At 38.3% G+C, this 21,063-nt stretch overlaps 1 protein-coding gene across 1 annotated transcript in view; it reads left to right on the plus strand.

Annotated features, from left to right (window-relative positions):
• Positions 1-18,596, plus strand: part of WDR25 (WD repeat domain 25) — a 58,887-nt gene extending 40,291 nt beyond the window's left edge. The window contains exons 3-6 of the mRNA XM_009700318.1: positions 330-460; positions 15,365-15,535; positions 17,849-17,989; positions 18,375-18,596. Of these exons, the coding sequence (XP_009698620.1) occupies positions 330-460; positions 15,365-15,535; positions 17,849-17,989; positions 18,375-18,596 (665 nt within the window). The remainder of the gene's footprint in view (positions 1-329; positions 461-15,364; positions 15,536-17,848; positions 17,990-18,374) is intronic.
• The last annotated feature ends 2,467 nt before the right edge of the window (positions 18,597-21,063 follow it).

Genomic DNA, 21,063 nt, shown 5'->3' on the forward strand with positions numbered 1-21,063 from the left:
ACCATTAGATTTGTAGATTTAGTCCTGCATGTCGACTGAACTGGGTCCTTGGTGGAGCTCCTCTCCTTAGGGTGGGAAACCACTTGTTCTGTCCTTTCAGTGGAAGCAGTGGTGCAGAGGCCCGTGAGCAGAAGCAATTTCACATGAATAGAAATTAGTGAGTTCAGTCTTGTATTTTCAGTAAATCAGAGTAGCCCCAGCTACTTGAAATGTGTTAATATAAACATATTCACCTTTGACAACCTTGATATTTTTGAAACTATGTTGAAATTAATAACATATTTCATTTTCTGCTCAAATTTCAATCTCCACTTCTCACTTTATTTTAGGGAAGCAGATATTTAGCAGCAAAAATGAATTTAGGATCAGCGCGCTGAAGTTCCACCCTACAGAGTCAAATATTTTCATTTGTGGAGGGTTCAGCCCAGAAGTTAAAGCTTGGGATATAAGGACTTCCAAGGTAATGGAAATCTTTTTTCTCTTTCTCTTTTAGAGTGTTTCCTAGGTTGGCTGTGCTATGCATTACTAAGTTGCTAGATGTACTGGTCTTTGTTGAAATGTTGTTCTGAAGTATTTTGCATTTGTCATTGATTGTGTTGCCATTTGTTGATACGAACCTCTGTAATGTTCTTGAAGCATGAAGGGGAACATTGTACACAAAACATATGGTTTTTTTTTGGTTAATGTAAATATGAGTAACATATAGTTGAATGAAATAAAGCCAATAGCTCACTTGGGGATTGTGAAAAGCAGTTGCATACTAGGAAGCAATACAGCTAACTTGCTCTTCAAGCTGTTACATGTCAGTCAGGATGTGTGTACCTGTACCTTTCGTGTAGAAGCCTGGAGTAATTTTTACATTCATGAAGGGCCACAGAGAGGCACGTATAGCCTCTACCTTTACTTTATCATGAAGTATGAAGAACAACATAAGACCAGAGCTGTAGTCTGCCAGTGGAAGCGTAAGGCAAACTGACATCCTCATGTACAGAACAGCTCAAAGAGCAACCGTGACTGTAAAGTGAGTAGTTCTTTGTTTTCCTTTGAATTTCTATGTGGGTAGATCCTACTCATTGTAGTTAACCATCTGTTTGGTCTTGAGGGTGACAGAGAGATCTGAAAAAGATAAGATTGCTTATCCAAACTTTGTCTGTGACTTTGTACTAAGAATAATACGTGAGAGATGTAGGTAGATGCCTCTCAGGTATGAGGGTTCTAACAGGAGAGCTCTGAAATCATTATGGGAGTTGCTCTCTTGAGGAAACACAGTATTCTTGTGCAATTAACAATCTCGTTCCTGTGCTGTGGTTGTTCCTTTGGATTTGTCACTGGTGTTTGAGAAAATAATTTAATTGTCTAGGATCTATGCCATAGACTTCCCTCACATGAATAAACTCTTAATAGAAAAACATTAGTAAGTACATATCAAGACTGCCAAGTCTGAGGCTGTTCTGAAAATAAATTTACTATGAGTTTCAGACTTACAGTGTCAGTCTGAAAACCTTTGTAAAAAGTGCAATGGGATTTATTGGATCCATCATGCTTGGATGATGGCTGGTTTTCTTTGATAAGGATATAAGGAAATACTCAAAGCACAGCTCTATGAAGGAAGATGATTCAAGTTTTACATTGCAAAATTGTAAATACTTATCATAAAGAATACCTATGTAACTATTTTAAAAGTTATGAGATTTTCCATAGTAAACTCTTCCCTCCCTCCCCCTGCCTTGCACTGGTATACAGTATTCTGGTGTTGTCAGTAAGTGATTTTGGTATACTGTCTTCAGTGTGGGCAACTTGTAGAACATGAAACTATGTATCACACAAATGGGAAACAGTACCAGTCCAGAGGGTGTTCCTTCCAGATGATCAGAGGTCACCCTGTAGATTTACTGTAGACCAAAACCACTGTTTTTTTTTCTGGCAGGGGACTGGAGAAGAAAGACGATAGAAGTCTTCTCTCCTGAACAGCAGTGTCAGTGGTTTCATAGCATCCAAATGAAGTAGGGAATACAATTGTTCTTTCTCGAGATTCTCATAACAGTAGACCTTAATTGTGGAGAGGAGGTGCAGGCTGCAATTGAATACTTAGCTGTCCATAACCTATGTGGTTATGAAACATTTCCAAAAAGGGGAGAGATCTTCTGTTATATTTCGATTTTTTTTTTTTTTTTTTTTTTTAATCCCCCCCCATCTGAGGTAGCTGTAGCTCAGTGATAGGTGTAGACTGTTAGACATCTACATTTGTATTGATTTTAAAATTTGAAGAACTGTGTGTGTGTACTGAGTGAATGTGGAAGGTCGTCTCTGAATGGAGAAAAGGGGAAAAATATCAAACTCTGATTTGATTGCTTAAGGCTTCTTCTTGAAGAACGATGAGTATCACCTATGTATCATTACTGCAGAATAACATAGTTACATTTCAAACTCTCAGCCATAGAACAGTATTTGGTCAGGCGTGAATCATCAATATCATCAGTATCTCATGTCTACTTCTCCCTAGTCCGAGGGATTTCAATGGATTCTTCAAGTATTCCTCCTTTCAGCTTATATTGCTGTCTTTATTCACAAGATAAAACCGGCAGACTTTCTGTCTTTTCCATCTTACACAGTTATGGCCATATTCAAGATTGGTTAAAGTGTCCTGGCCAATATTTTGAAATTTATGCTGTTCTAACAAGTACCATTTGCTATTAATTGAAATAGATGTCTGAGGCCTCTTGCCACTTTGTTTCAGTTTTGATGCAAACAACCTTGATATGTTTAAAGCGCTTTCATCCTAATTCATCACAAGATTTTCCTGTTTTGCCTATTCTTTCAAGTGTGTTAACCTGTCATTCAGCTTGGAACAATGTGTGGGTGAACTAATGATTCTTTTTGTTCCCATGATCAAACTCCTGGTAGCCTTTTCAGGCTTTGCAGCATATTTTGTCAATAGAGTGAGCACCCTAAATCAAGAGCTTGAATCTTATTACTCATTGCACATTGACAACTCAATTTCAGCATTCGTTGATAATTAAATTTCAGAGGTCATTCTTTAGGATGTACTCCTGTGTTTTAACAGGCTATCTGCTTGCACATCTTAAATTTAACTATGTGACACAAAATGATAATTGTGTATCAGGAAATGAGAGAATTTTTGGTGGAAATTCAGAGTAAAGCATTAAACATCACAGAGAGAGAGAACGACTAATAACAAAAATATTGTCCAATTACACATACATGCAGTGGTTGAAATGGGCTGCTTTCTGCTATTGTGCCACATTGGTGCTTTCTGCTGATGGCATAGAATGGTGATAGTGGAATTTTTCCAAATTATTACTTCTGAAATCTCGCTTTGATTTTGATAGGCAACTGATTTTTAACAGGAGCATAAATTAATGAGCATGAATTACTAATATTTATTCATGTATTGAATGTGGCATAGAATTTGGATTTCTAAGTCCCAAAGAAAATGTGTGAAGATAGGTTTGAGACAGCCTTTCAGCTACTAAAACATTGGGAAATGTACGGTAGGCTATTAATCAGAAAGGCAGATATCAAATAAAATAAAAGGAGGAATGTAGAAAGACATTTATTTCTATTCTTGTTCTGTTGGGCAGATAGGCAAAATGATTTCAAATGTAGCATTGGGTATTGAGCAAGATAAAGAATAAAAGAACGATAAGGGAGTTAAAATCTTCAATGTAAAGCTAAGCAATATACTTCAGAGAAATGAATGGATGGAACAGCTTGTTAACTTCTCAGTGAAATGTAAAGTGTACAGGCATCTGAAAATTACAGAGGAAAGTAATCAAAGCCTGAAGAAAAAAAAAAAAGAATAAAAAAGGCAGTTGAGTAGCATGTAGAGATTTATTATAGTGGTATTTATTTCTGTTTGTGTTAAACCCAGTTTTGTTGCTCTGGCAAAGAGATTATTCTGGAGATCTTATATTGCTGTATAACAGATTGATTAAATTTATGAAACATTTGGAGAATGTTTATAAAGACTTTATGAAAAGACCAGAAAACTTGGAAATGAGCTTCTATGGTTAAAAAAAAAAAAAAAAAAGTCTCTGCAGTGTCAGCCAAGGAGAGAACATCATATTGAACAGCCCCCATGAGATCTTTGGGCCTTGGAGCTGAACCTAGAAAAACCCTGTAAAAAGAATTGTGCAGTAACACTGACACCTTAAAGTAGTTATGTATTTTAGAAGTATTTCCTTTCTCTGAGCTGTGGAAGAATTTCTTAAGATGTTCGGCACAAGCCAATTGAATTACAGAGTCGGTCTCCATTTTGGCTGATCTACATTAGCTTTTCAGACAGGAGACAATATATATTCCAACCACTTATTCTACCTGAAATTTTAATATTCCTTGAAATATCAAAGAGAACAAAGGGTTCAGACTTGTATATTTTAGCTCAGCAATAAGGACTTTAATGTGTTCACAAAAGAAAATATGACTACTGGTAATTTTTTTCGTTTTGAGTTTCTAAGCTTACACAGATGTAATATCAGAACAAGACTACAACTGTAACTGTCTTGTACTGTAATACTTTTAAAGGAACTAAAGTTTTTTATATCATGAGTGAATTGTCAAACTGAATAGAAAATATTTATTTACATGTGTCAGCAAGATTTGCCTAGTGTGAAGCAGGGATGCTATTAGTTCTGCTGAAAGGACATACAGCACTCAAGAACTTGCATCTGAATGTATTAATTTAAATTTTCTAAATGTATCCATATAATTATTTTTGAGTTTTGCATATTTTGCCTTCTATTTACATTCTGCTTTGATCGATGAAACATGCATTTTGTAAGCATTCAGGTACTGGTTCTTTGTCATGTGCATACAGAAATGCAAGGAACTCTAAAGATAGGGAGATTGCTAACATTTTTTTTTTGACTCTTAAAAATAGAGGAATAATTTATTCAGCTGTTGGATGTACTCTGTTTTTGATCTCTTGTCTGTTGATGTTCATGTGTTCTGTCTCATAAACCACTGAGGCTCGTTGGAGCTTTGGCAAGAGCTATCTGCTATAGCTGTCAGAACAGCAAGTCTGGACGAAGCACCATACAGTAATCTGGAGAGGGAGTAAGTGGAAGGCGACAGGGCTGTGGCTCTGATCTTTAAGCAATATTTGAAGCTCTTAGACCTCCATGAATGCAAATCCACTGCTTATGGAGGAAAAGAGGGGAGGGGCATCAGGCAGTGGATACTCAGTAGTATGCCCTGACACAGCCACAGAACAGATTTTGGAGGAATGATTAATTACAGATATAGGAATAAATTAAATTCTAAAAAAAATAAATTATAGGAGTTAAGTGAAGGTGATTGTGTGAAGCTTACTTGATGTCTCTATGGTTTTGGACTTTGATAGAGCAATTAGAGAAGCTGGAGAAGGCAGGGACTAGCCTAGATATTGTAAAATAAAAAACTAGCTGAAGGGGAGATTCCCAAGAAAGAAAACTGACTGGGAGAAATTTTGTGAAGTGCTTCAGGCACGGCTCCAAATGGAGACAACATTTATTATTTTATTTTTGAGAAGTGTTTGTTACGGAAAGTGTCATGCTAGCACAATCAATTTAAAAAAAAAAAGGAATAGAATATCATGCAGGAAAAATAGCAATAACTTATTAGACATGGGAAGAGTACGAATGAATACAAAGCTCCAACCTTTTCGAATTAATAACAAAATCTTGTCAGGACATAAGGAAGGTTTCAAAAAAGATGAATGCAAAGTTAATCTGTTGGATTGATAGGCAAATTTAAGGAAAACTTAGATTTGAAGATTTACACATAGTTCCCATTTTGGAAATTGAGGTCTTCTAAGATGTAGAACAAATTAACTAGAAAAATGGTGGAAGCAGTTATTTTGAGCTCTTAAAATTAGTCAAGAAATGCACCGCAGATTTTTATTATTAACAGGGAAGAAAGCAGAGTGACACAGGTTGTTTTTTTTTTCCCCATCTTGGTTTATTACTCTGGATTGAACATTATTTAGCCATAAAATTGCAACTATCATTTATAGCTTTATGCTTAAAAAGAAAAAATGAAAGAGATGCTCTTTATGTTGTTGAACTATTTTTCCATGCTTGAGTTTATAAAGAAATAAGCCTAAGTCATTAAAGCACTGTTAAAAAAATTAATAAATTTAGAGCACAAGTACAGTGCATTTGTTTCCTTGGAAACATTCTATTGCAATTTCTTTCAGATGAGATGCAGTCATTTTAAGTAGCAAGTATTTAGGAGACCTAATGAATTTGTCTCTGGATGGCATATAAATATGAAAAAAAGCTGTAGAAATTGGTAGAGCTACTTGCACTTCTAGTTTCTATAGAAACAGCCAATACATTGTCATGTACTGGTAGTATTAGAAAGAACAACATAATTAAAATAAGATGATTTATTCAGCGCTTTAGAAAACTAAAGTTATTCTTCTCACAGTCACAGAAATCCTTACTGAATCTGTGGACAAAAAGTTCAAAGAAATATGGTGGGGGTACATTTGTACTTGTGTAATGACATTTGTTTTTAAATGTTGACATTCAGGGGTCCTTTCTTAGTGTGAAGGCACATTTTCTGTGGCTGTACCACACACATGAGCAGTCCTGCTGTGTTTATTTGGAAACCTCATATAATGGTTTCACAGATGAGAATCGTAGACCTGTCTGTGCATACAGTCTTTCCTGGAGCAACTGCTCCTGGAGAGACTGAAATGGGCCAGGAACAAAACATGCCTCCTTCTGGAGCATGAGTATTCAAGTGAGAAGCTGTTGGGGAATAGCCGTTCCAGTTTCAGCCCATTTCTAGACAAATTTTACACCCTCAGCAGCGACCAGTATACTTTAATAAACAAGAATATGAAAGCACAGCAAACTTCTTTATCACAGTTCCCTGCAATGGTTACCTAGGCCTTTCTAACTTACTGTTAGAAGACTTCCTGCACCCCAGATAGCATCTTTGTCTCTCCTGGCGCTCTTCAAGTTTTCACGCTGTGGAATTGGTTGTTCTTGATTTTTTTACGTCTGCAACATCCTGTAGCAAGGATGCTACAGAAAGAAGCATCTCATTCTCAGTGTGTTTTGAAGCTGCCTCCTGCTAGTTTGGAGTCTAAATTCTTATAATGGAAGAAACCGTTCACCTTGTCCGTTCTGCTCAGACTTTATTTCCGATTCTTTCAAATTCCCCTTGGTTGTCTTATTTCTGTACTGAGAAGTCCTTGCTTATTACTCCTCATAGAAAATCCATTCTATATCTCAGATGTTCCTTGTGTGTTTCCTATATACAGATTTCACTTCTTATCCTATTTGAGATGGGGACATAATTTAAAATAAAAATTCTGATGGGAAAATATTTTTTTTCTAATAAATGATTGACACTTTCCATCACAATATTCTTGTGCCTTCTCAAGCAATCTGAAAGTGACTTAAAAAAAACCAGTGTAAATTGTTCATACCTGAAGTCTTATAGATCGATATCAGATTAAGCTCAACCACTTCTTCATTTTAATGAGGCTCCCTTTCCTTTTAATTATTCTCAAGACCCCTTGATAATCTTGAACTGTGTCTGAAAACAAAGCAGTTACAAACAGGAAAAAACTTAAACAGCAAAATAATTTTCTTCAATTACATAAAAAGAAATACAGCAGTCTCATGTTAAAAGACTTTAAAAGAACATAAGACTGTAGCATGCTTGATCTTCTTGTCTGTGTTGTTGTCATGTGTTTTGATTAAAATTGCCATTATAGTTTTCAGATGGAGATCAGAGACATAAATTGAATTTGTCATGTGGTTGTGGTTTTGTTGTGAACATGTAGCTAAAAAGAAAATAATAGTCATCTGCCTCAACACCTTACTCTAGAATAGATAAACACAAATGCCTTGCACTGCAGTAGATAAAAAAGCTTCTATTTTGTGCAAAATAAGCTTGCTTTTAAGTTAAAATGCAATTTTTATTACTAGTAATGGTGTAGTACTGTTTCACAGAGGACACTTAAATCAGTTGCCCATTGCGTAGGTTACCCAACATACCAGCAGGAAGAGGCAGTTTCATGCTAATGCACTCAACCTAAAAAGACAGGACAGGAAGTGCAAGAAAAAATATGGCCATTTTTACAATTTGTAAGCCATGGCACTGACCAATTAAGGGTTTTTTCCATGACCATCCAGATTGACTGTAGTCCTCTTAGATTTGTTTTGAGACCTCATCTCCCGATGCTCAGGGCAATGACTATAAAAGCATGTTTCATTCTCATCACTTGCATAAGCTTGAGGGGCTTTTAGGAGAGTGCAGTGCACATAGGTTGCAGGTGACCAGCACAGAGCTGACGCAAGCCACAGCTTCTGAATAGCTTATGTGAAGGCTTTGAGCTTTCTTGACAAAAATACTAGGCATTGCATGTTCTTTATGCAGAGGAGTATTATAGAACACCCATCTGAAATATACACCTTGAATTCAGCATCACAGCATGCTTTTCAGATCACCAGAACCATAAGAATCTGTTTGAAACTGATTTAATTTGCTTAAATTACCTTTCTTGTCGAATGCCTGCAGCCATGAACTCTTGCCTTAGTGAAGAAGCTTTATTATTATGTTGGATTGTGTTGACACCAGAAACTATTAGGCCTTCCTTTGAAATGATGTCTTTTATGTCCAGAAAATGCTTAAATTGAAGAAGTGGACTGTGGTTTTCCAATGCTTATGGGTGATAAATCTGCAAATAGAAAAAGGGCAAAAGCTGTTATTAACAAACTAAAGCCAGCAGGGTAGGGAAACTGGTACTTTCCCCAAGCAAGTTCCTCAGGCATGTCATGAATTAATTGTCTAAGGTAGAACAAAGCAGGTTTAATTATGAGTGCTTTTCTGAGCAGAGGTGTTGCAATTAGTTATTTTTGAAAGCTATCTTTATGGGAGAATTTAAATACGATGTATATCAAGTTCCTAGCTGCTCTTCAAAATGTTAATTTATTATTCTCTGAGTCAGTTCTTACTATGTGGTTTGAAGATGAAACAGCATAATTTTTCTTAGGTACATATCAAACATATAGAAAAAGATGATATTTTGTACTAATTTTTATAAAGACGGTTTCCTGTTGCAGAGGTAATTGTGTTAGATATCCTATTAAATAACAGACAAGCAAATAATATTTAATCATTAGCAGTGAAAATGTTTAAATTGATAATGGCAGTTTATGTAAGAGGCCAACAGGATTTCAGCAAAAATTAAAAGTATGTGCATGTTACCAACTTCACAGTCTCTTCTTTTTCCTTCCTGTGAGATGCCTGTTGCTCCAAAACCTGTTAAAAATAAGTCCCAAACCTAAACCCTAACCCCTTAACAGTGCTGGACAACAGTGTATGTGTGAATACATACCTATGTACATTTCACAAGTTTTTTTTAAGAAGACAAAGACCCAAAGACTATGTCTGACTTTTCATCTTTAAAATAAGAAAATACTAAAGAATCACTACTGTGAATCATTGTTTGGGACTTTATTATAATTTATTGCTCTATATAATTATTCTTCATTTCGTAGCACCAACTGGCCTTTGTTTCTGCCTCCCTGTCCCTGTTTCTATATGTTTGTGCTGCTCCGTGCTCTGATCTTGCCAACTCTCGGGTTGGGACTTGTCACTTCCGTGAAGGTGCCTGCTGCTAAGTAGCTGCTGCCTTCAGTCTGTTGGGGTGGTAGAACCCTTGAACCTTTTGTGCCCCCTCCTCTCCATTTGACTTTATTTCAGTTCTTCTGCAGTTTCTACAGCTGTCAGGTTTCTGTATGGTTTTCCATTTCTCATTCCAAGCAGCTATTATATTTTGTGGAGTTTTTTTTTAGTTTGGTTTTTTTTTCTTTTAATTTTTGCTCCTTCAAAATAGCTTAATTTTCTACTTTACTAATGAACTATGGACTTCCTTTTATAACTCTGTGAAGAAATAGCTATGCATGGTGATTTCTCCATAGAGAAAGTGGAGGCTATAAATATGCAAATATCACTTTTGGCTTTACAAAGTTTAATTGCTTTGTATATTATGCAGATTCCTAGGCTGAAAATCTGGTGAGAGCAAGTAATGCATTTGTATATTCTCTGTCTTAAAATTGCAGGCAGATTGCTGAAAACTATGCCAGTTTTTTGAGTCTGCAGGTTTACATCTTGTTGATGTTATTACAGGGTGTGTAGGGTGCTTGCATGACTGAGGTTCTTCACTGAATGCAAACATCGTGTTTCTAAACTGTACATTTCACAGAGCCCGTGAAGAGCAATTGGAGCAGCTGCTGCTGCCATCCTTCTCCATGACAAGATCACAGGAAGCAGAGCTGGAAGGGACCTCAGGAGATCATCTAGAATATCGATACCCTAAAGGAGGATCAGCTAGTTCTGAACATTTCCAGTTCAAAATCTATGATGAACAGTCATAGATTTTAGGGCTTGAGGCAAGAAATCAAGAAGTTCTCATGCTGTGTTTGATAATTGAAACAATTTTTCTTTTACTGGTTAAAGTCTAAAACGGAGGTATAATCCAGGATATTTCACTGCAACACCTGAAAATTATGTTTTAAAAAGTGTAAGTGCTTACAGTACCTGTAAAAGATCTGGGCCCTGAAGTCAGTAGTCACATGCTATATGAGGGGTATAAGGTAGGCGCTGAAATGCCTCACAAAGTTGGGAACTGTTTCAGTATAATGCTTCAAGTGTTCTGTCGGCTCTGTTGGTTTCTCTAGTGACGTTAGAGGAAGGACTTACCTCTGAACACTGTTGGAAGTGCAGGCTGCTATGTTTTAGCTATCTTGGAGAGAGAGATATTTAGATATTAATAACTAGGAGTCTTCCAGTGTCCTAGTTTTAAGGATCACCATGTTCAGAGAGATGGATTACTTTGATCTGGCCACCTGCATTGAAGTTTCTCTTCACTGGAGGCAAATCAGAGAAAAATAAAGCAAAAGTATTGATTTGCAAAATTCAAAGTGGACAACATAGATGCAGAATTTCATGAAGAAAGGTGGAAAGAAAGGAAATTAAAATTGTTCATGTATTCCTTAGAATAGTTCAAAATCTCTCTTACTTTTTAAGATCCAACTCACAGGCTGTTAAAATATTCAGAATCCTGTGGCTGAGGACCTGTTTCTGCATGGATCCCACCCACTTTGGTGTAAGTCCTAAAAGAGGATCTAGATTTGGGAACTCTGATGTTTTTGATCTGGGAAGAAGATTTGGGAACTTTGATATTTCCTTTCACATGACAAACTTCTTTAGAGATTGTTCATATGCATTAATTATGTGATAGGAACTAGTGGGTGAGCCACATTACTTACTCTTGAGCCCAGATGTGCTTTGAAGTATTCATGACTCTTTACCTGCATTTTCAGCAGAGTGATAGAAGAAACCTCTGCTTCAGGAGAAGAAGCAGAGACTGCCTTTTGCCAGGACAGTTGGTAGGCAGGTGAGGTGTGGGATTGAATCCCCATAGACCAAGGCAGGATCCTGACTGAGTCTGTAAAGCACTGAACTGTTTTACAGCAGCACCCCTGTCACCTCCATCACTCCCTCGATAGCAGAACTTTAAAAGTGCAAACTCTGCTTGGGTTTCTTTTTTCAGGGGAGGGTGGCAGACCGAATCCTTAATGGGATTGAGATATCTTCTGCAGGGTGAATGGTGTACCTTTCTGCTGAGTACGTCCACATTGGCCTCATGGGCAGTTTCTGACTGAGCATGCAAGCTTTGCGCCCTTGTTGTACAATCCTGACACCAAGGTTTCACCACTTGCAAGTTAAACAATGACACACAGCAGCAAGGGACTGGGAGAGCCTTGAATGATCAAATTTAATCATCCTGTCGTAAACAGTGATTTATAATTCCAGAATGATCAACAAGAATATTCACTTCTGCTGCATCTTTTTTGTACCTACAAGTCCCAAATCCCCACTAACCTAATTACTTTCCTTTCCGTGGCTCTATAACTAGATGAAGATTTTGAGAACAAAAAGACCAAAAAACTTACACTTCTGAAGTTTCCTGGAAGGAGGAAGGAGAGATCCTCAGACTGATCCTGAGAGTGCTCTGAGTTCAATCATAGAATCATAGAATACCAGGTTGGAAGGCACATCAAGGATCATCCGGTCCAACTTTCCATGGCAAAAGCATGGTCTAGACAAGATGGCCCAGCACTCGGTCCAGCCAAATCTTTTTAGAAGTGTCTAATACTGGGGAATCCATGACTTTCCTGGAGAGATTATTCCAATGACTTGTTATTCTCGTTGTGAAAAATTTTCCTTATATGTCCAATCAGAAATCTCCCCAGCAGTAACTTGTACCCATTACCTCTTGTCTTTTCCATGTGAACCCTTGTAAAAAGGGAGTCTCCGTTTTCTTCTTAGCCACCCTTTAAATACTGGAATGTGGTGATAAAGTCTCCCATAAGCCTTCTTTTCTCAAGGCTGAACAAACGTAGTTCTCTCAGCTTTTCCTCATATGGCAAACTTCCCAGTCCTTTGTCATCTTTGTGGCCATTCTCTGGACCCTCTCCAGCCTGTCCACATCTTTTTTTGTATAGCAGGGACCAAAACTGAATGCAGTATTCCAGGTGTGGCCTGACAAGTGCCGAGTAGAGTGGGATAATGACTTCTTTATCTCTGCTGGTGATGCCCTTATTGATGCAATCCAGCATCTGTTGTCTTTCTTTGCTGCAGCAGCACGCTGTTCACTCATATTGAGCCTGTTGTCCACCAGGACCCCCAGGTCCCTCTCCACAGAGTAGCTCCCCAGCCAGGTAGATCCCAGCCTATTCTACACTCCTGGATTATGTTTTCCAAGGTGCAAGACCTTACATTTGTTCTTGTTGAACTTCATTAGGTTCTTGTTAGCCCATTCTTCCAGCCTATCCAGGTCTTCCTGCAGGGTGGCTTTCCCTTCTGAAGTGTCCATTTCCCCATTCAGTTTGGTGTCATCAGCAAACTTCACCAGGGTATGTTTGGTCCCATTATCCAGATCACTTATGAAGATATTAAACAGCGTTGGGCCCAATATAGATCCCTGGGGGACTCCACTTGTGACAGGTCACCAGTTTGAAAAGTAGCTATTGACCACCACCCTTTGGGTCTGGCCCCTCAGCCAGTTCCCCACCCACTACATAGACCACTTGTCTAGACTGTAACCCATCAGTTTCTCAAGGAGAAGGCTGTGGGAAACCATATCGAAAGCCTTGGAGAAATCCAGGTAGACAGTGTCCGTTGCTTGCTCCACATCAACCAAGCAGGTTACTCTGTCATAGAAGGCGATCAGGTTTGTCAAGCATGGTTTTCCCTTGGTGAATCTGTGCTGGCTTTTCCCAGTCATATGCTTCATCTGACTTGTGATAGCCCCCAGGAGGATTTGTTCCATAACTTTCCCAGGGGCTGAAGTAAGACTGATGGGCCTATAACTTCTGGATCCTCCTTTAAGCCCTTCTTGTAGATGGGGGATGACATTAGCCTTCTTCCAGTCTTCTGGGATGTTCCTCAATCTCCACAACTTCCCAAAGGTTATGGAGAGCAGCCTCACAACAATGTCAGCCAGCTCTCTTAACACCCTTGGGTGGATATTGTCAAGGCCCATCTATTTGTAGGAATCAAGCTCCTGTAATAGTTCACGTACCAACTCTTTCTTCACTGATGGTGGGTCTGTGTTTGCATCAACCTGGATTTTTGTTCTCAAGGCCTGGGTTCCAACAGTGCTGGTAAAGACAGAGGTGAAGAAAGTGTTAAGAACCTCTGCCTTTTAAGCATTGTTGGTAACTAATTCACTTCTACTGTCTAACAGTGGGCCAATATGTTCCTTCTGTTTCTGCTTGTTGTTTATATACCTGAAGAATCCTTTCTTGTAGTTTTTGACATCTCTGACCAATTTCTATTTGAGCGGAGCTTTTGCTTTTCAAACTGCATGTCTGCACACCCTGGCAATGCACTTGTAGTTCTCAACGGGTGATCATCTGTTTTTCCATCTCTAGTATGCTTCTCTTTTGTTTTTTAGCAGACTCAGAAGCTCGCAGGTAAGCCAAGGGGGACTCTTGCTCTGCCTGCTTCCCTTGCCTTTAAAGGGAATGAACTGTTTTTGTGCTTCCAGGAGAGTGTTGATGAAAAAATCTCAGCACTCACTAGCTCCTTTGTCCTCCATGGAAGCTTCCCATGTAATCCCTCCCAACTTAGCTCTGACTGAGCTGAAATTTACTCTTCTAAAATCTTTGTCTTAGTACTAACCTTCAGCGTGCTCAGCAGGATCCCAAACTCCACAATATTGTGATCACTGCAGCCAAGGCTATCACTAACTGAGATATTACAAAGCAAGTTTTCTTGCTTTGTGAGTAGCAAGTCCAGCAGTGCCTCATTCCTGGTTGACACATCTAACATTTGTATGAGGAAGAAGTCCTCTATGCGTTCCAGGAACTTGACAGACAACATGTGAGCTACTGTATTGTTCTACCAACAGATGTCTGGGTAGTTGAAGTCACCCATAAGAACCAGGTTCTGTTGACCTGAGGCTTACTTAAGTGACCCAAATATTGCTTCATTTGCCTTATTGTCTTGGTTTGGAGGTCAGTAGCAGATGCCTACTGTAAGATGCCCCTTGGAGGTGATCCCTTTGATATTGACTCAGAGGCATTCGACAGGACTTCCACAATCACCATAGCTGAGTTCTATATATTCAAGTTCTCCTTAACATAGAGCATGACTCCTCTTCCTCTTCTTCCCTGCCTGTCTTTATGAAACAGCCTATAACCATCCATCACGATCTTCCAGTCATGTGAGTTATGCCACCGTGTTGCATTTATTCCTATGATATCATAACTTCCTGACTGAGCGCAGAGCTCCAGTTCCTCCTATTTGTTCCTCAGGCTGCTTGTATTGGTATACACACCCTTCAGGTGGCTGGTCTTCCGGTTCTCATATTGGGAGGCATCTAAGGAGTGTTTGTCGCTGCTTTGGTTGGCCTGGCTTATTCCTCAGTTGGTTGCAATGGCATAGCATTGCCACTTTGGACACTCCCCATGAGTCCTTCAGTTTAAAGCCTGCCTCACCAAGTTGGCCAGCCTGCCACCAAGGATTCCTTTGCCTCTTCTAGGGAATCTAGAAGAGTTCATAAAACAGAAGGGAGTTTGTGTAGACCCAGCTCCACAACGTTGCATTGTCTAAAGTTCTTCCTGGATCTAACTCTATTTCCTTGGCAATTTCTAACAGAATCTTATGTATATATAAATATAACTTATAAATTGTACAAACTGATGCTTGCTTTTATCTCACTTAATTTTCCTGGTTAATTTTTTCCTAATTATTTTCCTGATAGTTATTAATACAAAGAGAGAAAACATAGGTAATCTGTCAAAAAATAACAAACTTTTTTATCCACTAGGTGTTAAGAGTGTACAAAGCTGCAGTACAACAGACTTTGGATATACTCTTTCTCCCTGAAGGAAGAGAATTTCTTACAAGCACAGATGCAGTAAGCCGGGACTCAGCGGATCGTACCATTATTGCATGGGATTTCCAAAGTGCTGCGAAAATCTCCAATCAGATTTTTCATGTAAGATTAACAACTAGTATTGTTTGGGGCATGATTTAGTATTTCATGCTTGTCAGTGTTGTTAAAAAAAGCTTTCTGTAAGATCATTGTGTGATGTATAAAATGCTCTTAATGCAAATTGAGGGCTTGCTTTATTTTTCTATTTTAAAAATGCTTATTCTTAAAAAATGACCTTGAAGACTGATAGGTTTCCTTGTGTTAAAAATATTTACATTTCAGTGCTCATTCACTAACATCTAAACTATATTTAGGCAAGGCCACTGCAGTGTCATTCTAGCTTGCCGGTAGTACGTGGCAGTAGTTGCTATAGTGCCGCGTTTCTTTTCCCACAGTTTTTCATACATTTTTCATCAGCTGCAATGAGCGCTATTGACAAATTGAATTTAACATTTGCTTAGTAATAGCAACCTAATGCCTGCATATAGGTATCTAGTACAGCATAATCACAGAGGCAGAATTTACTTTTATCACTGCAGGTACAGTATTTCTCTCAATAATCTATCCAGGCAAGATATTTAATGGACTAAATTGTCTAGAAAGGCTGATAGCTTCAAAGGAGATTACCAAGGAAGTTGATAGATAATTCCAACTCCCTGGGTCTTTTTTGAAAACCCAAGTCTAATATCCTATGTAATATAATATGATTGGATTGTACATAGATGCTTTTTGGCTGAAATGAACAGTTCTGTACTGACAAGGACATGTAGTTGATGATCTAATGGGATTGTTTCATGTTTAATTTCCAGTTATGTCTTTGTCCAATATTGGATCTATCAACATCTCGGATAGGCAATAGGAAAAAAAAGAAAAAAAAAAAGCTGTGAATATGTAAATGACAGACCAGTCAGTTCAGTATCAAGGAGTAAAAAACAATCAATCAACTTTTTTCCCTTATCCCACGCCAAACAAACAAACAAAGACCCCCCCACCACCCCCAGCCTACCTTCTTACAACTACAGCATCTCTGAAATTAACTTTTTTCCCCCTTTTCTGCACTGTGAGTAAACAAAACTTGGTGATGATTTTGGAAACTGTTCTTCACTTTTCTGAATTTCACCTTTGAACCCTTCAAAGTGGAAGAGAACTCCTGAGCTCTTCAAACAGATTAGATCCCAACAGGACTTGATCTGTTGCTTGTCTGCCTTAACAAATAAATAGTTAAGAGCTCTAAAATAACCCATCACTATAGTATACCCAGCATAACAGCACAGTGCTCCTGCAGATTGTGTTGCACTTTCTGACCTTTTAATGTTAGACCCATTTTCTCCCCAGAAGCATGAAGTTCTTTGCTACGGAGCGCACTCTTAACCAGGCACACTGCCTAACCTGGTTTTGATTTCTGTGCCCAATACCTTACAATACCCAGAACTTCCTTCCCAGTTCATCACTTCCAAAACACACAACAAACCCAGTCTGATGTTCTTCCCAAGGTGTTCAGTGGTCACTGTCAGCCTGGTATCCTTCACATGCAGACGCATCCTACAGCCGAAGCTCTCTTAATTTGTATTCATAGTATCAAAATTCAGCGCTGTGTCTTTAGGTGAAGCTGAAACTAGAAGTTTGGACCTGGTGGAAACCTTGTGAGAGCAGTTGATTTCTGATGCAGTCACCATGCAGAGTTTTGAAAGTAATCTTAATTCAGTCTTAAATAGGAACACTAGAGTAAAGCCAAATGTTATTAATTTTTGCAGATATTTATGAATTTACAGCCAGCAGTACTCTACATGGCAAATCACTGTCATAAAGAACTTCTGACTTAGTAGGCTAGTAATGATCCCTTTTTTTCCTTTTTTTTTTTTTTTTTTAAAGAGTGGGGTGCGGAAAGGGGTCTGTTTAAATGGGATGATTTCTATTTCTGTCAGTGTGGGCAGAACTGAGAAGATGGAGGATTTGAGAACTGTACAAAGTAACATGGAAGGAACAGTATGGCTATGGGGGAAGAGATATGGGAGAAGAGGATTGACTTTCAAATTCAAACTTCAGTTTTCCTTGGGCAGGAAGAGGATGATTGAATGCCATCAGGTTGGAGTTACTTTTCTGCAGGTGTACTGCAGTATAATTACAGTTCAGAGGAAGATGGAATTTTAGTTGGTATCTAGGAAATTGGAGTAGAGATTTGATTTTATATTTGTCTTGGTGTAAGACTTTCAGTGGCTTAGAATGAGTTAAGTATCATTGTATAATGTATACTATGGAGATGACTTATGTATACCTTGCCTTTTATGGTCTTTCAAATATGTCAAAAGGTAACCTGAATCATTTGAACAAATCTTTTGTTTCATACAACAAAACTTTCTTTAAAATTATTTTCAGGAGCGTTACACTTGCCCAAGTCTGACTCTGCACCCAAAGGAGTCTGTGTTTGTTGCTCAGACGAATGGGAACTACATGGCTTTGTTTTCTGCCCAGCGACCTTACCGAATCAACAAAAAGAAAAGATATGAAGGACATAAGGTATCCTTCTTCACAGTAGTGAAGTAGTATCTAAGTCTAGAAGGAAGATAGATAGCAAAGTACCTGTGCTCTTTAATACGTCTGCTAATAGTGTTTGAGTTTAAATCAGTGATAGATATTAATTGGCTTCATTTGCTTTCCCATGTGCCAGTCTATTTTGAATCATATGCACTCTGAAAAAATAGTTATTAGAAGACTTTATGAATACTTAATAGCTTGATTGAATAAGTTTGTGTTATAGCTGTGTCTTAATAAACACCGGGAGAAGTCCTTAGTGTATATTTATTTAAAGATACAATTTTTTTTATACTGTATTCATTTTCAGTATATCACAATGAACTTTTCTAATCAGCATCAGGATTTACACTGTTACTGATTTTCACAGGTGGAAGGATTTGCAGTGGACTGTGAATTTTCTCCAGATGGAACACTTTTGGTCACAGGAAGTTCAGATGGCAAAGTGTTTTTCTACAACTATCATACTGCTAGGATTATTCGCACTTTGTCTGCACATAAAGAAGCATGCGTGAGCGCAATATTTCACCCAGTCTTGCCATCGCTCCTTGCAACATGTGATTGGGCTGGAGAAATCAAGATCTGGCAGTAACAAGCGGAGTTACTTTTCAGGTGTCTCCTGTTAATCTGTCCAAGTTGTAGGAAATAAACCGTGGTATACAATGTGAAATTTTGTTCTGATGTGTTGTAAGCAGGAGAGACTGTTGTCTTGTCTTCTATGACCTCTATTATTAACTGCTTTCATAATGCAGTTAAGATGGTCTTGTGGTTAGGTGCTGAGCAAAGAAGTGGTCTTACTCTCTCCCTCGGCCCTGGTGACAAATTTCTGCCCGTTTTGTGTCAATCTTCTGGTGCTTATCTAGCCCCACACTGGTTTGAGTAGCTAAACTTAAGAAAATAATTGCTCTTTATATGTAGCTTTTCAATGCAACTTTCTTAAACCAGGTTTTATCATAGAATCATTTAGGTTGGAAAAGACCTTTAAGATCATCAAGTCCAACTGTTAACCTGACACTACCAAGTCCACCACTAAACCATGTCCCTAAGCACGACGTCTACGTGTCTTTTGAATACCTCCAGAGATGGTGACAATCGCTTCCCTGGGCAGCCTGTTCCAGTGCTTGACAACGCTTCTGGTGAAGAAATTTTTGCTAATATCCAATCTAAACTTCCCCTGGTGCAACTTGAGACCGTTTCCTCTCATCCTCACCAAAAGCTGGTGAGGACATACTATTTAACGGAGGATGACGTTCAGGTCAATTAATGCCTATTTGATCTTGGGAATTTGTTTTTTTGTGTTTTTTTTTTTTTTTTTTTAAGTAATTTAAAGTAGTTTTCACTAGTTTATCTTTCTGACCTGGTCACTGAAGGGTTAGACAAGCAATAATATAGTCCAAGGCAAAACAGCTTCTATGCACAAGAAGGGGGAAGATTGCAGGGCAGGTAGGACTGCGTCTGTTGGAAATGGATAGCTGTTACCAGCTCAACTTATTGTAAAATGCCTTCTGAGAGTTCCAGGGAAAGGTGTGCCAGATAACTGGAAGCTAATTTTGAAGTCAATAAATTTGTGTTCTTGAAATCCCAGTGTTTAAAATTGAGTTTTAAACTTACATTTACGACTGTGCATAAAGAAAGCAAAACTATGTGTAAATATTTTTAATGAAAAAGTAAACACTTTATTTTATACATGATGTCTGTATTTCACTATTTTACTCCTGTTATTCTTGACAAGTTAGTACTCAAGATTATAATGGAATTGATACTGGGGGGGGGGGGGGGAAAAAACAATTAATATGCTGCCCTAATTGATTGCGAATACAATTGTGTTTCTCCATACTTCTTGGTGTGAAATTGTCATCGTGCGTTTCAATGCAGGGGGTGTTCTTTGACACTCAGACAGGAGCTGGGCTATTCTGCAGCGAATAGAAAATTCATTAGACCATAACTGTGTATTTGCATCTGTATAGGTTGCTTGTAAATGTATTTTAATTTGCATTCCCTGCATTTGTATTGCTTGGTTCTAGAAATCATTATCCATTTTATACATGTGTGTGTGTGTGCATACATATATGTATCACTGAAAAAAATACGTCTATGCATCACATAAACCATATGTATTCCCAACCTTGACTCCACATCAATATGTGCTACCTTGCAGTGAGTGCTATAAGCTTGGCTTGTGTTTGGTCCGATTAGTCTATAAAGATATTTTAACATACACAGGATAATTGTGTTGAGTAAATTGTCTCTGTCATGGAATCCAGAAGTCAGGTATAATAGCAACTTTTCCTCTGTAGCATCTTTTTATCCTTCTGATTTTTTCTTTTTTGCACAAATACAAGGGTTTTTTTATCCGTTTTTCACATACTCAGTTAAAACAGCTTTTTCAGAGAAAAATTTTCAGAACACTCTTGCAAATGGCAGATTTTGAGTAAGTAATGAGCAAAATGTACTCCACTGGTTTGTAGTTTGTGTTCCTTATAGCTTGTAATAAGTAATAAGCCTGTACCAAGGCTGTGGATCCACAGTTATATTGTTTGAAATCTGGACGAAGATATTGTGGCTGTGTGGTTTTAATCGTCTTATCAACAGTTGTGACGGATTTTAACACAGGGCATTAAATTTTAGTGAAGCATACAATGCAGTGCAATTAACTTCCCCCGCCCCCCCCCCCCCCCCAGACTGTTCTTAATTTCTTGCTTCCTTGTTCAACAAGTAACTGTTCAATGAGAGCCTGAATTTTGCACTTCTCTTGACTGTGCCTCTAGCATAGAAGCCAGCCGGACCCTTTAAATGACAACTGGTTCAGTGACTTGATGAGTTACTCCTAATTCAAGCTGTGGGATCTTCATAAATGTCAGAAGGAGTTCAGCTGAAAGTCAATCAATAGTTGCTTATCACTGGGTGGGCTAAATCACAACTCTACAGCGTTTTCTAAGAGGGTGGCTCTGTGTCCTTCTCTCCAGGTACTTTAGTTCAAAATGTGCTATTGCCACTTTAAATTCTCTGGCAACCAGTTGTGTCTATGTGAAGGATGGGCAGCACTGTAGTCTTGCAAT

This window comes from Cariama cristata, unplaced genomic scaffold, assembly GCF_000690535.1.
Source record: "Cariama cristata isolate BGI_N322 unplaced genomic scaffold, ASM69053v1 scaffold2210, whole genome shotgun sequence".
Lineage (NCBI taxonomy): Eukaryota > Metazoa > Chordata > Aves > Cariamiformes > Cariamidae > Cariama > Cariama cristata.